At 71.2% G+C, this 11,973-nt stretch overlaps 2 protein-coding genes across 2 annotated transcripts; both read left to right on the top strand.

The window, feature by feature from the left end:
* On the top strand, nucleotides 1-6,272 carry PLEKHG5 (pleckstrin homology and RhoGEF domain containing G5). The gene is made up of 19 exons (XM_075721741.1): nucleotides 1-58; nucleotides 258-360; nucleotides 442-502; nucleotides 603-694; nucleotides 773-909; nucleotides 986-1,134; nucleotides 2,713-2,898; nucleotides 3,077-3,247; nucleotides 3,322-3,417; nucleotides 3,506-3,556; nucleotides 3,675-3,824; nucleotides 3,900-4,010; nucleotides 4,081-4,230; nucleotides 4,314-4,451; nucleotides 4,675-4,794; nucleotides 4,895-5,027; nucleotides 5,098-5,213; nucleotides 5,249-5,436; nucleotides 5,510-6,272. The coding sequence occupies exons 1-19, from the start codon at nucleotides 16-18 to the stop codon at nucleotides 6,270-6,272; spliced, it is 2,958 nt and encodes a 985-aa protein (XP_075577856.1). The 5' UTR covers nucleotides 1-15.
* Nucleotides 6,273-7,622: 1,350 nt separating this feature from the next.
* TNFRSF25 (TNF receptor superfamily member 25) lies at nucleotides 7,623-10,978 on the top strand. Its single transcript, XM_075721686.1, has 7 exons — nucleotides 7,623-7,655; nucleotides 9,265-9,460; nucleotides 9,553-9,684; nucleotides 9,790-9,942; nucleotides 10,033-10,114; nucleotides 10,209-10,264; nucleotides 10,350-10,978. The coding sequence occupies exons 1-7, from the start codon at nucleotides 7,626-7,628 to the stop codon at nucleotides 10,976-10,978; spliced, it is 1,278 nt and encodes a 425-aa protein (XP_075577801.1). The 5' UTR covers nucleotides 7,623-7,625.
* The last annotated feature ends 995 nt before the right edge of the window (nucleotides 10,979-11,973 follow it).

The raw sequence follows: 11,973 nt of genomic DNA, 5'->3' as shown, positions 1-11,973 counted from the left end.
CGCCTCCATGGCGCCATGCACTTCGACGGCCACATTCGCTTCGACCTGCCCCCGCAAGGTGAGCTGGGCTGGATGCGGCCGGCACTGCTGCTCCCGGCAGCTCCGTGGCGGCGGGATGCGCTTGGGGCCGGCGTGGTGCAGCAATGGGAATGGGATGCACTTGGGGCTGGTGCAGCACAGGGATGGGAGTGGGGTGCAGCTGGAGCCGGCACAGGGCTGGGGGTCCTGGCACAGCCCAGCTTGACGCCCGTTTGCAGGCTCCATCCTGGCCCGCAACATGTCGACACGCTCGTGCCCCCCGCGCACCAGCCCTGCCTCCGATGTGGAGGAGGAGGAGGAGGGACCAGCGGACAGCAGAGGGTGAGCCCCCATCCCCTGCTTGTCCCCTGCCCGTCCCCAGCCCACGGCATCCCTGTCATCCTGCCCACCCCGTGCCCGCAGGGAGCAGAGGAGCTCGGCGCTGAAGCTACCCAAGAAGAAGGCTCGGCGCAGACACACGGACGTAAGGCACCGGCCCCTCTCCCCGGGGTGCTCTGCGGGGCAGCGCTGTGGCCCGGGCAGGTGGGAGGGAACCCTGGGCAAGTGGTGCCACGTCCCCCCAGGACCCCAGCAAGGAGTGCTTCACCCTGAAGTTCGACCTCAGCGTCGATATCGAGGCAGAAATTGTGCCGGCCACGAAGAAGAAGTCCCTGGGGTGAGTCTGCCAGGGACAGATGCGGGGATGGACACGGGGACCGACATGGAGACGGACGTGGGGCTCGTGTCCCCGCAGGGAGGTGCTGCTGCCGGTCTTCGAGAGGAAGGCGATCGAGCCGGGCAAGGTGGATGTCTACCTGGACCAGTCGCACACGCCGCTCTCCCTCCAGTTCGAGGCGTACCGCTTCGGGGGGCACTACCTGCGGGTGAAAGGTGCGGCGGGGGCCCGGCGGGAGGCTCGGCTGCCCTGGGGCTCCCGGGGGACTCTGACCGCCCCGTGCTCCCACAGCCAAGCCCGGGGATGAGCTGAAGGTGGAGCAGGCAGCGCGGGATGCCAGGTCGTCCAGCCTGCCCATCCTGCGCCCCGTCAGCACCGCCGCGCTCCTCAGGCCGGCACCAGAGCTGGTGGTGGGATGCCGAGAAGGCACTGACAGCCTGGTGAGTGCCGGTGCCAGCCCAGGGAGGAGGAACCGGGGAGGGGGTGGTGGGGTGCAGGATCCCCCCGTAGCCATCCTTGCTGGGAAGATGGGGACATGGGGCAGCAGCAGTGTCTCCTGGATGGCCTCGTGTGCCGTGGGCTGAAGACCCCTTGGAGCCCCCAAGAGTCAGTTTGGCTCCTGGCTGTGCCATGCTGGCTGTGCCATGGTGGCAGTGCATGGGCAGTACCCTGTGCCAGGTGTGGTAGCTCAGGCAGCGGCACTGACTCTGCGGCCGTGCCATGTACAGGCTGGCACCGGAGCAAAGGCAAACAGCAGCCCCGGGGTCCCCGGCGGTGGCAGCTGCTCAGTGCCGTCCCGGCTCTGGGGCTCGCCCTGGCCACCGGCCCTCCTCTCGCCACGGCGCCTGGCAGCTGCTGAGCACAGCTCAGTCCTGCCCCGTGGACCCTGGCACCAGATAAGGTGTGGGGCCGGGCTGGCTGCCACTCCCCGTGGGAGCAGGCTGCCATGCCCACAGGGAGCGGCTCCGGGGGTGCCGGTGGTGGGGACGTGGTGCTTGGCCCCATGGCCGGTAGCCCTTGAAGGCGGCAAGCTGGCCGTGTGGCCGGGGCTGGTGGCCACCCGCGTCCAGCACTACGACGCCTGGCTGCGGGACAGGCATGGCCCCAGCGGAGCGGGGAGGCCAGCGGGCACCCAACCACCCCCACGGGTGTCTCGGCCCCGACTGCCTTCCTGGGGGCTGGCAGGAGCCGGGCTGCGCCAGGGCGATGGGGCTGGCAGCGGCTGGGGCACCTGGGGACGCAGCGGCACAGTGAGTAACGGCGATGGTGCCGCGGTGATTCTCCCCGCCTGGGGCCGGGGATGCGGCAGGGCATGGGGCTGTGCTGGCAGCGTGGCACATCCCGTGGCTCAGTGGCAGGCGGGGAGCCCTGGCCCTGCTGCCGTTGGTGTCGGGGCGAGGAGAAGGCAGCGGCCGCGTCCCGGCACAGCCCAGGGATACGTGGGGAGGCAGCCGGTGCAGTGGTACCGGGGCCGGTGGGAGCCTCTTGGCAGTGACCCAGCTCTCGCGGCTGGCCAGGGGGGCTTTGATCTCTGCCAGTGAATTGTTCGGCTCTGGTTAGCTTATCTGGCGAGAAGGGAAATAAGGTTTTTGGCGCTGGCCCCACCTCCTTTTGTTTCGGACGAGCTCGGCCACTGCCTGCCCGGCTCCGGCTCTGCTGTCCGAGCTGGGAGCGCGGCTGGGCAGGCGGCTGGGCCGGGGTGCTGCGCCCCGCGGCATGTCCTGAGCCCCCGCGCTGCCAGGGCCGCTTGCCCGTGACCAGCCAGGCTTGGCCAGGCAGCACCCGGGGCCCCGCGACCCCGGGATGCAGGTAGGCAGGTCAGTGCGGGCAGGGGAGCATGGCTGGGGGGACCCCACTGCCCGGGGGTGCCGTCTGGGCGTCTGTCCGTCTGTCCCACGGGCGCTTGAGGTCAGCCCTGCTGTAGCATCGCGCTGTGCCATGCTGCTGTCCCCATCCCAGTGGCCTGGGCATGCGGTGCCGGGCGCTGACCCCGGGGGCACCGGCTGTCCCCGCAGCAGGCTCCGGGCCGGCGGAGGAAGAACATGACCGAGTTCCTGGGGGACACCAGCATCCCCAGCCCTGAGCCAGCCCCCCACGGCGGCAGCTCCCTGCCCGCCAATGGCACCGACACCTGGAAGAACCGTGCTGCCAGCCGCTTCAGCGGCTTCTTTGGCTCCGGCACCGGCGCCGGCTCCTTTGGGCGGGTAGGTGGGACGCGGGCAAGGGGAGGGGGCGCGGGAGCTGCCCACAGCAATGCTGGGGAGCTGGGATGGGTCCCTCTGGGGCTTGAGCCCCCCCCAGCTCTGCAGGCAGGGCGAGGGGGTCCATGGCACGTCCCTGCCGGCCCCCTGCCCAGTCGCTCTGCCCCCCGCTTTTGGCCAGGAGGCTGAGAAGCTGGAGCAGCTGGCCAGCAGGCTGCACGCCTACGGCACCTTCGGGCTGCCCAAGCTGCCGCCCCAGCTCCGCTTTGACCGCGACTCCTGGGAGGAGGATGGGGACGAGGCCGGGCTGGCGCTGGAGGACAGCTGGCAGCAGATCATCCGGGGCACAGAGGTATGGCCGGGGCGGCTGGGGGCTGCGGTGGCTCTGCCCAGCCACCGGCACGGCGCTGACTCTCAGCCCGGCAGGCCCTGTCGCGCCGGCAGTGCCACCAGCAGGAAGCCATCTGGGAGCTGCTGCACACCGAGGCCACCTACATCCGCAAGCTCAAAGTCATCACTGACGTGAGTGCCGGCGGCAGCCACGCTGCGCCGTGACGGGGGGCCGGGGGCCGCGGCTGCACCCCACCGGCTCCCCGCTGTGCTCCCGCAGCTCTTCCTCTGCTGTCTGCTGAACCTGCAGGAGTCGGGGCTGCTCTGCGAGGTGAGCGGTGGGGAGCTGCAGGGCCGGGGACCCCCGGCTCGGGGATGGGACCCCGCTCTGGCCGTGCCGGCAGGGTGAGGGTGCTGTCCCCGTGCAGCTGCCTGCCTCACCCCCACAGGTGGATGCCGAGCGGCTCTTTGGCAACATCGGGGAGATCATCCAGCTACACCGCGAGCTGTGGCGCGGCGTCATGGCCCCAGTGCTGGCCAAGGCGCGCCAGACTGGGGCACTGCTCGACCCCGTCGACTTCCTTCACGGCTTCAAGATGGTGAGTGGGGACCCCGTGCCACGGTGGGGGGCTGTGCTACGCTGCACCCCACGGTGACCCCCCTGTGCCCCCCAGTTTGGCTCCCTCTTCAAGCCCTACGTGCGGTACTGCATGGAGGAGGAGGGCTGCATGGAGTACATGCGGGCGCTGCTGCGGGACAGCGAGCTCTTCCGCGCCTACGTGACGGTAAGGGGAGCGGGCGGGGGCCAGGGCCGGTGCCGGTGCCGGTGCCAGGGCTGACACCTGCGTGCTGCAGTGGGCCGAGAAGCACGAGCAGTGCAGCCGCCTGAAGCTGAGTGACATGCTGGTGAAGCCCCACCAGCGCCTCACCAAGTACCCACTGCTCCTCAAGTCTGTGCTGAAGAAGACGGATGACCCACGCGCCCGCGACGCCATCACGGCCATGGTAAGGGGCCGGGGGCATGGGGCGGCAGGGCGCGGCGTGGGGTGGTCCCCCCCGGTGCCTCGCACCCACCACCCCGGCCGCAGATTAGCTCTGTGGAGCACTTCATCAACCACGTCAACTCGCGGATGCGCCAGCGGCAGGAGCGGCAGCGCCTGGCCGCCATCCTCGACCGCATCGACGCCTATGAGGTGGTGGAGGGCAGCACGGATGAGGTGGACAAGGTAGGCTGGGCATGGCGGAGCTGCCATGCCGTGTTACCCCGTGTCTTGCCACCCAATGCTACGTCATGCCATGCTGTGTCATACCATGCCACGCTACTCGGTGCCACCCCATGCCGTGCTATACCACCCTGTGCCATACCATGCTATGCTGCCCAATGCCCTGCCATGCCACCCCACGCCACCCCGTGCCATGCCTGGCACTGATGCCGGCGGCTCCCGGCAGCTGCTGAAGGAGTTCCTGCGGCTGGACCTGACGGCCCCCATCCCCGGCACCTCCCCGGAGGACACCCGGCAGCTCCTCCTCGAGGGCAGCCTGCGGATGCGGGAAGGTAAAGACAGCAAGGTGAGGACTGCAGGGGACGGGGAGCCTCGGCCCCGGCCCCTGCCCTCCCACCCCCGCCCGCCACGCTGGCCGGCGCCCATGGCCACACTCTCCCCCCCAGATGGACGTCTACTGCTTCCTCTTCACTGACCTCTTCCTCATCACCAAGCACCACAAGAAGGCTGAGCGCACCAAGGTGGTCCGGCAGCCCTTGCTGGTGGACAAGGTCGTCTGCCGGGAGCTCAGGGACCCAGGTGAGCGGCGCCGGGGGCGATGGGGCCCACGGGGGGGTCCCTGGACGCTGCTGACAGCCCCTGCCCACAGGCTCCTTCCTCCTCATCTACCTGAACGAGCTGGGGAGCGCCGTGGCCGCCTACACCTTCCAGGCCAGCGGGCAGTCGCTGTGCCGCAGCTGGGTCGAGGCGGTGCGCAACGCCCAGGTGAGGGGCGTGGGGCACAGGCGGGGGTCCCACAGGTGCCCGGTGCCTCTCTGATGCCTCCCCCTCCCCAGAACATGCTGCAGCAGCTGCGGCAGTGCTGGCGCCTGGAGGAAGAGGAAGAGGAAGAGGAGGAGGAGGAGGAGGATGGCGAGAGCGGTGCCTCGGCTGCCAGTTCGCCCACCATCCTGCACCGTGGCAGTGCCAGCCCGGACTCCCAGCGGTGGTAGGGAGCGGGAGGGGGGCCCCGCACACCCCCAGCCTGGTGCAGCCCCCTCCTCACCCTGCTGCCCCCGCAGCCCTTCCGAAGGCTCTACCGAGACCCTCGCCGTGGTGGTGGCGGACGGCGGCGACGAGCTCTCCTCCCCGGACTGGGACGTGGGGCCCTTTGGCTCAACCTCGGATGGCTCCTCCGTCAGCACCGGCACCTCCGCCAACACCCCCACTTCTGCCGAGACCCCCACCCGGGAGCTGCCCGTGGGCGCCCTGCCCGTACCCCTGCCCCATGGCGTGGCCCCCCCGGCCGGTGGCTGCCGCTCGTCCTCCATCGACAGCGCCTACGGCACGCTCTCGCCCGCCTCGCTGCGGGACTTCGGCCAGCAGCCGGACGGGGTGGCCAAGGACGGGCGGGAGCCCCCCCCGGCCCCACGGCCCCCCTCACCCCGGCTGCGCCGCCGGATGCCCGTGCAGCTCCTGCCCTGCCCGGCCAGGGTGCTCAAGTCCAAGTCGGAGGCCAGCCTGCCCCAGCTCCTGCCCCCCGGCCCCCCGGCCCCCCTCAGCCAGAGCCGCAGCCTCTCCGACCTCTGCGCTGAGCCTCCCCGGACTAGCCAAGCTGCCGGTCCCCCGGCTGCCCCCGGCAGCAGTGGCAGCTCCACCTCGGAGCTCTCGGAGCCAGAGGAGCGGCCGGGGTCCCTCCCAGGGGAGCTCGGTCGTGCCCCGCCCCCCGCTGCCCGCCAGACCCTCTCGGACCTGCAGTCGGCACAGCACCGCAAGCTGACGCTGGCGCAGCTCTACCGGATCCGGACCACGCTGCTGCTCAACTCCACGCTGACCGCCTCGTAAGCGCGATCCTGCCTATGTGCTCCTAGAGGATGCTCCAGCCCTCCCGCATCCTCGCTGTGGCCGGGTGACAGGTCCCGGCACTGAGGGCATCTCTCCCCATTCTGTGCCTTGCAGGGAGGTCTGAGAGCTGCCCGGGTGGCAAGGACGGACGCGTGGCCATGCCGAGGAGCTGCTCCCGCTTCTAACCATAGCGTAATGCCAGGACCAGGCAGAGCGGGCGCTGGGATGCCACGCCAGTGGGGACACGGATGGGGATGCAGACCAGTCCCCTCGGCGAGGACATGCCCTGGGCATGGCGACGCAGGGCTGCCCGCTTCTCTCCAGAGCGGGGATGGACACGGCACATAACTTGTGCCGAACCCTTGTCCGCAGAGACGAGGGTTGTCGGTCGGGGCCCAGCCGCCCCACAGTGCATGGGGGCGGGGGGCCCCGGGGATGCGGGGGGCTGTGGAGAGCCGTGGGGCGGCTCCGGTGGGCGAGGAAGGGATGACGATGTTGGCGGTGGTGAGCGGGGAAGGTGCTGAGAGGGATGCAGCGCCGGCGGCACGGTGCTGCGGGGAGGATGCTGGGGGTGGTGGCAGGGGGGGACGGCGCTGGGCTGGGGCGGGCAGTGGCCCCCGGGTCCGGCCGGGGCAGGGTTTGCCCTGGGGGGTGAGGTGGTGGCAGCGGACAGCACGCCCAGGGCCAGAGCATGGGAGCCGCGGGGGGATGTGGTGGCAGCTGGCGCGCCGGCTGCTGTCCCGTGCCGGGCTGTGCTCCGCGTCCCGGCCGAGCAATAAACCCAGCTGGTGCACGCTCGCGCCCACCTCGCCTCTCCTTTGGCCGTGGCGGCACCCTACGGCTGGGCAGCACCGGGATGGGCACCCGGCACGGCTGGGGGAGCCCTACCAGGGCAGACACCGCGGCAAGGCTGGGGGCAGCTCCAGCCTCATGCCCTGGGGCTCGGGGTGGGGATGGAGCCCTGGGGAGGGGCGTCAGCGCTGCTCCCTGTGCCCCCAGCATCCCCACAGCCGCGGCGGGTTGGTGCCAGCGGGAAAGGGAGGGCGGCGGCCGGGCGGCCCATGGCAAGGCAGCACAGGTCCCTCCCGCGCCTGGCTCTCCTGTCATGTGGTTTCACACTCCCTGGACTCATTTCCAAAAAAGCATTTCCTCCTGTCGCGGTTGGGTGTAAAAGCCTGTGTAGGGAGGGCTGACGCTCACTCACCACGCGTCACGCGCTGCTGGTGGCGGTGGCAGCAGCGATGGGGTGCCGGGGCACCCGGCCCGGGCACTGAGCTGCCCCGACACCCCACTGTGCCCACCGCCCCAGTCCCCTCGCTGCCCCGGCATGACCCAGCCGCATCGGCCGCAAGGATGAAGCGCTGCTGCCCGGGGGCAGCTTGGGTGAGTGTGGCGATGCCGGGGTCCCGCGGCCCCCTGGCACCAGTTGGGGGGTGCCCCGGGGCCGTGGCCGTGGGGGGCTCAGGAGGAGGGGGAGGCGGGGTAAGCCCAGTGCCAAGCATGCCGAAAACGCTCACCGCCCCCCCCCGCCCCCAGCTGATTGCCTGGCACTGGGGTCTGCGTCGCCAAAGTGCCTGCAGCGTGGCACGGCCATCGGGACTGCAGGCACGGCCACCTCAGCCACGGGGCTGCAGGCCGGGCGCTGCCAACGGGGCCCGGCTGCGCTGACAGCCGGCGGGCGCGGGCCAGGGCTGCCGGCGGCAGAGGCTGCCAGGTGCCATCGCAGGGCTGGGCAGGTGGCTGCCCCGGCACACGGGCGCCGGGAGCCGAGGCCTCACCGGGGCCGTGTTACGGGCAGGGGTGGTGCTTGCGCGGCACAGGAAGCGGTGGCTCTCCCCGCTGCGCAGCCGGCAGTGGGACAGCACCTGTGCCGGCGGCCCCCCTGCCCGCACGCAGGCAGGGCTCCGCCATGGGAAGGTCGTGCCTCGGCGGTGACTCAGACGTGCTGCCGGCAGCCAGGGCCGAGGCAGCCGCCCCGATCTGCTGGCGGCACTCGGCAAGCGGGGCGGCCCGTGCGCAGTTTCCAGTCCACCGGTGGCGGTGGGTTTAATAGAAAATGATTCAGCCACCGTAATCGGGGCCATCACAGCTGGGAAATCCAGCCCCTGGTGAGGAATCCCCTGGCTTCCTGCCCGCGCTGCCGGCGCCACGGCACTCCCTGGCCCCCCGGCCCCCTGCCCTTCCCGGGGCGGGGGATGCTGCTGTGGGCACCCCCTCGCCGCCCCCGCCGGGGCCCTCCGGGGAGCGGGGCTGCCCTGGGCGCAGCACCCAGCGCCCTGGGGTGGGGGAGCAGTGACCTAGTTTGGGACAGACGTATGAGGCGCGATAGCATCGGGGAGAGCGTGAGCCGGGCACGGCTTCCTCTCGGGGAGGAAATCGCCTCCTCTGCAGGGGAGATAAACTCCAGAAAAGTCAACGGCAGCAGCGCTAACCCTCCCGCGCCTGGCTGCCGGAGCCTCTCCAGGCTGGCCATCCCGTGGGCAGGAGCACCGGCACCGCCGGCGATCCGTGTGCCCGACTCCCTCATGCCCGTCCCCGGGGATGCCGCGGGGGGCCGGCGGTCAAGCATCACAGCCCTGCTCCCGGCCCCCCTTCCTGGCTGGCCTGGCGGCACCGTTCACAGAACAGATGTGGGGCACCTGACGGCAGCTCCCCGGGCGCGGGGGGGCACGGTGGCTCCTGCGGTGTGCGTGCCCCGTGGCACCAGCAGGAAGCTTCTCGCTCGGGTACGGCGGGGAAAGCACGGTGCAGGGGCTGCCGTGGGGCATTCCCGGCCCGAGGCCACACACCCGTGTAGCTCTGGGGCTGCAGTTCCAGCCATCCTGCACAGGCACCGGTGTCCACACGGCACTGAGCTGGGCTCAGCTCTGGCTCGGACAGCCCAGGATGTGCGGCCGGAACAGTGGGGAGCATGGTGCAGGGGCTGCTTCCCACGGTGCGTGGCTCCTGGGGGCCCCAGCTGCCTGCATCCCTGCCCTCTCCCTGCCCGCAGGTGATCCTGGCAGCGCTGTGGCTGGCAGCGAGTGAATCGCAACCCCCAGGCTGCCAGGACTGCGCCATGCCGCAGGGGCAGTGGGTGCCAGTGCGGCCGCCCACCCGCCCACGGAGGCACGCCACCAGACCCCTCTGCCCCGCCGGCATGAACTGGATCGAGGGTGCTCACCGGTGCTGCGCCCAGTGTCCCGCAGGTGAGAGCTCTCCGGGCGGCACGGCATGCTGTGGCACACCGGGCACGTCGCCCTGGGTGGCCACACTCCCTGTCACCCCACTGTCCCTGCAGGGATGTTCCTGCGCAGCGCCTGCTCGAGCCGTGGCAATGACAGCGTCTGTGCCCCCTGTCCCGCCGGCACCTTCCGCACCCAGCCCAACACCTTCCTCGAGTGCCAGGCTTGCTACGAGTGCGACCGCCAAGGTGAGCTGGTGGCGTGCTGCACCACGTCGTGCCGCGCCATGCCATGCCATGCTGCATGGTGCTGCACTGTGCTGTGCCGTGCTGCTCACCGCCCATCTCCTGAAGCTTTCCAGAGCGTGCTGAGCAACTGCTCGGCCACCAGCAATGTCGCCTGCGGATGCGAGCCCGGCCACTTCCGCGACTGCCTCGACGAGCGCTGCAGTGAATTCTCCTGCCGGCAGTGCCAGCCCTGCACGGGGAGGCTCATCCAGCGGCCCTGTGAGTGCTGCCGGCCGGCCTGCGGTGCGGCCCCACTGGCTGTGCTGCCTCCAGCTGTGCCGCCCTGCCTGATGCCCGCCCTCTCCCTAGGCTCGGAGGCGCAGGACACGCTCTGCGGCAGCTGCAAGCCTGACTTCTATGCCGAGGGTGGCGAGTGTCGGCCGTGCCACGCGTAAGCACTGACCCTCCCTGTGCCCCATCCGGGGACACGTGCGGGGCCCGTGGCACAGTGCAGCATGGCACCCACGGCTCCCCTGTCCTTGCAGGAGCACCCCGGAGAAGTGCAGCAAGGAGTGCCAGTGGGCGTGCGGCGGCGGCCAAGGTGCTGGGGCGGTGGGGCTGGGGGCGGTGGCGCGGGGGCCGCCGCACAGGTGGGCTGACGGGGATGCTCCCGTTCCTCCTTGCAGGCTCGGGGCTCGAGTACGTCCTGCTGGCGCTCACTGGGCCCCTCTTCCTGGGCGCCCTCGCCATCTACCACAAGAGGAAATGGCTCTGGCACAGTGTCCCGGCAGGCAGCCCCCTCCCCACGGCACAGCCGGCCAGCCCCGTGGCTGGGGCTGTGGCCATGCCAAGGTGCCAGGTCAGTGCCCGGGAGCAGGACAGCCTGTGCTGGACCCAGCCACGCTCCCCCCAGGTGACGGAGCGTGCCACCGGCATGGCAAGGCAGAGCCCTGAGCACCAGGCCTTACTGCGGGAGCAGCACAGCAGAGCGGCGCAGCCGGGCGGCGCGGTGGAGCCCTCCACCCCTATGGAGCCCCGCAGCACCCTGCTGCAGGGCAGCCAGCTCTACGCCATCATCGACGCAGTGCCGGTGCGGCGCTGGAAGGAGTTCATGCGGGTGCTGGAGCTGCGGGAGGCGGAGATCGAGTTGGTGGAGCTGGAGGTGGCCCACATCCGCGACCAGCAGTACGAGATGCTGAAGCGCTGGTGCCAGCAGACCAGCGCGTCGCTCGACCGCGTCTTCGCCGCCCTGGAGCGCATGGAGCTAGCCGGCTGTGCTGAGGCACTGCGCCGGAGCCTGCCGGTGGGCCCCTGACCCCCCCGGCACCGCCACCCCAGTGGAGGGAGGTCCCGGCAGCTCCCCGGCTCGCCAGGTGCCTCGGCCAAGCCGTACCCCTAAGTATTGTTACTTATGCCGTGTAGACATTTTATGTCAGTTTTACGTCCCCTCCCCACCCGCCCGCCCCCCCTATTTATGTCCCTCTGCTCCCAGGGCTGGGGGGGACCCCGCGCCCCGGCACGCCGGCTGCCCGGCCCGCTCGCAGGACGAGCGGGCGCCGAGTCCGCCGCGAACCCATGGGATAGTTCTCGAGGCCGCCCACTGCCGGGTGCGCCTGCTCCCGCCCCAATAAAGTGGCGTGTTCTTCGTCCGCTGGCCCTTGGCCCTTCTTCCCGGAGCTGCGCCAGCCCCTCCGGGCATCGGGGCACCGCTGGCATCAGGGCCACCGGTGGTGATGTGGCCACTGCAGGTGACACGGGTGACGGGGGTGACGGTGGCGGTACAGGCGATGGGGCACCGCGGCGGGCGCAGCGCGGCATGGGCAGGGGGGTGGCATGAGCAGCCCCAGGAAGGCGCGGGGCACTGCTGGCGGGATTTATCCTTTTAATCGCTGGAAAGGCAGGCAGTCCGGGGCAGAGGCGAGCCGGGAGCTGGCCTCAAGCGGCTCCGGAGGTGGGAGGGGCAGGAGCGGAGGTGAGCGTGCCGCGGCCGCAACAGCCAGCGGTGCCAGCGGGGAGCTCAGGGAGCCGGGCGGCGCGGCGAGCCCAGCCGCAGCGGTCAAGCTGGGTGGCACACGAGGAGCCAGGTGCCCCACGCCGTGGCAGCTCGCTTCGCGAAGGACAGCACAGGGTGGCGGTGGCTGGTGGCAGCGGGACGGGGGCTACGGGTGCCTGGGGCAGCGGTGGGGGCTCCTCTGGGTCAAGCTACCTGGCCGTCCGTGGCGGGAGGAGGGTGCCGAGGCGCATCCCGGTCCGTGGCGGGACCTGCCAGCCTCCTCCCGCCGCGAAGAGCCGGGGCGCGGCATGGCGTGG

The sequence above is a fragment of the Pelecanus crispus genome, chromosome 15 (genome assembly GCF_030463565.1).
Source record: "Pelecanus crispus isolate bPelCri1 chromosome 15, bPelCri1.pri, whole genome shotgun sequence".
Lineage (NCBI taxonomy): Eukaryota > Metazoa > Chordata > Aves > Pelecaniformes > Pelecanidae > Pelecanus > Pelecanus crispus.
The sequence above is the reverse complement of the archived record's forward strand: the minus strand, read 5'-3'. Positions and strand labels throughout refer to the sequence as shown.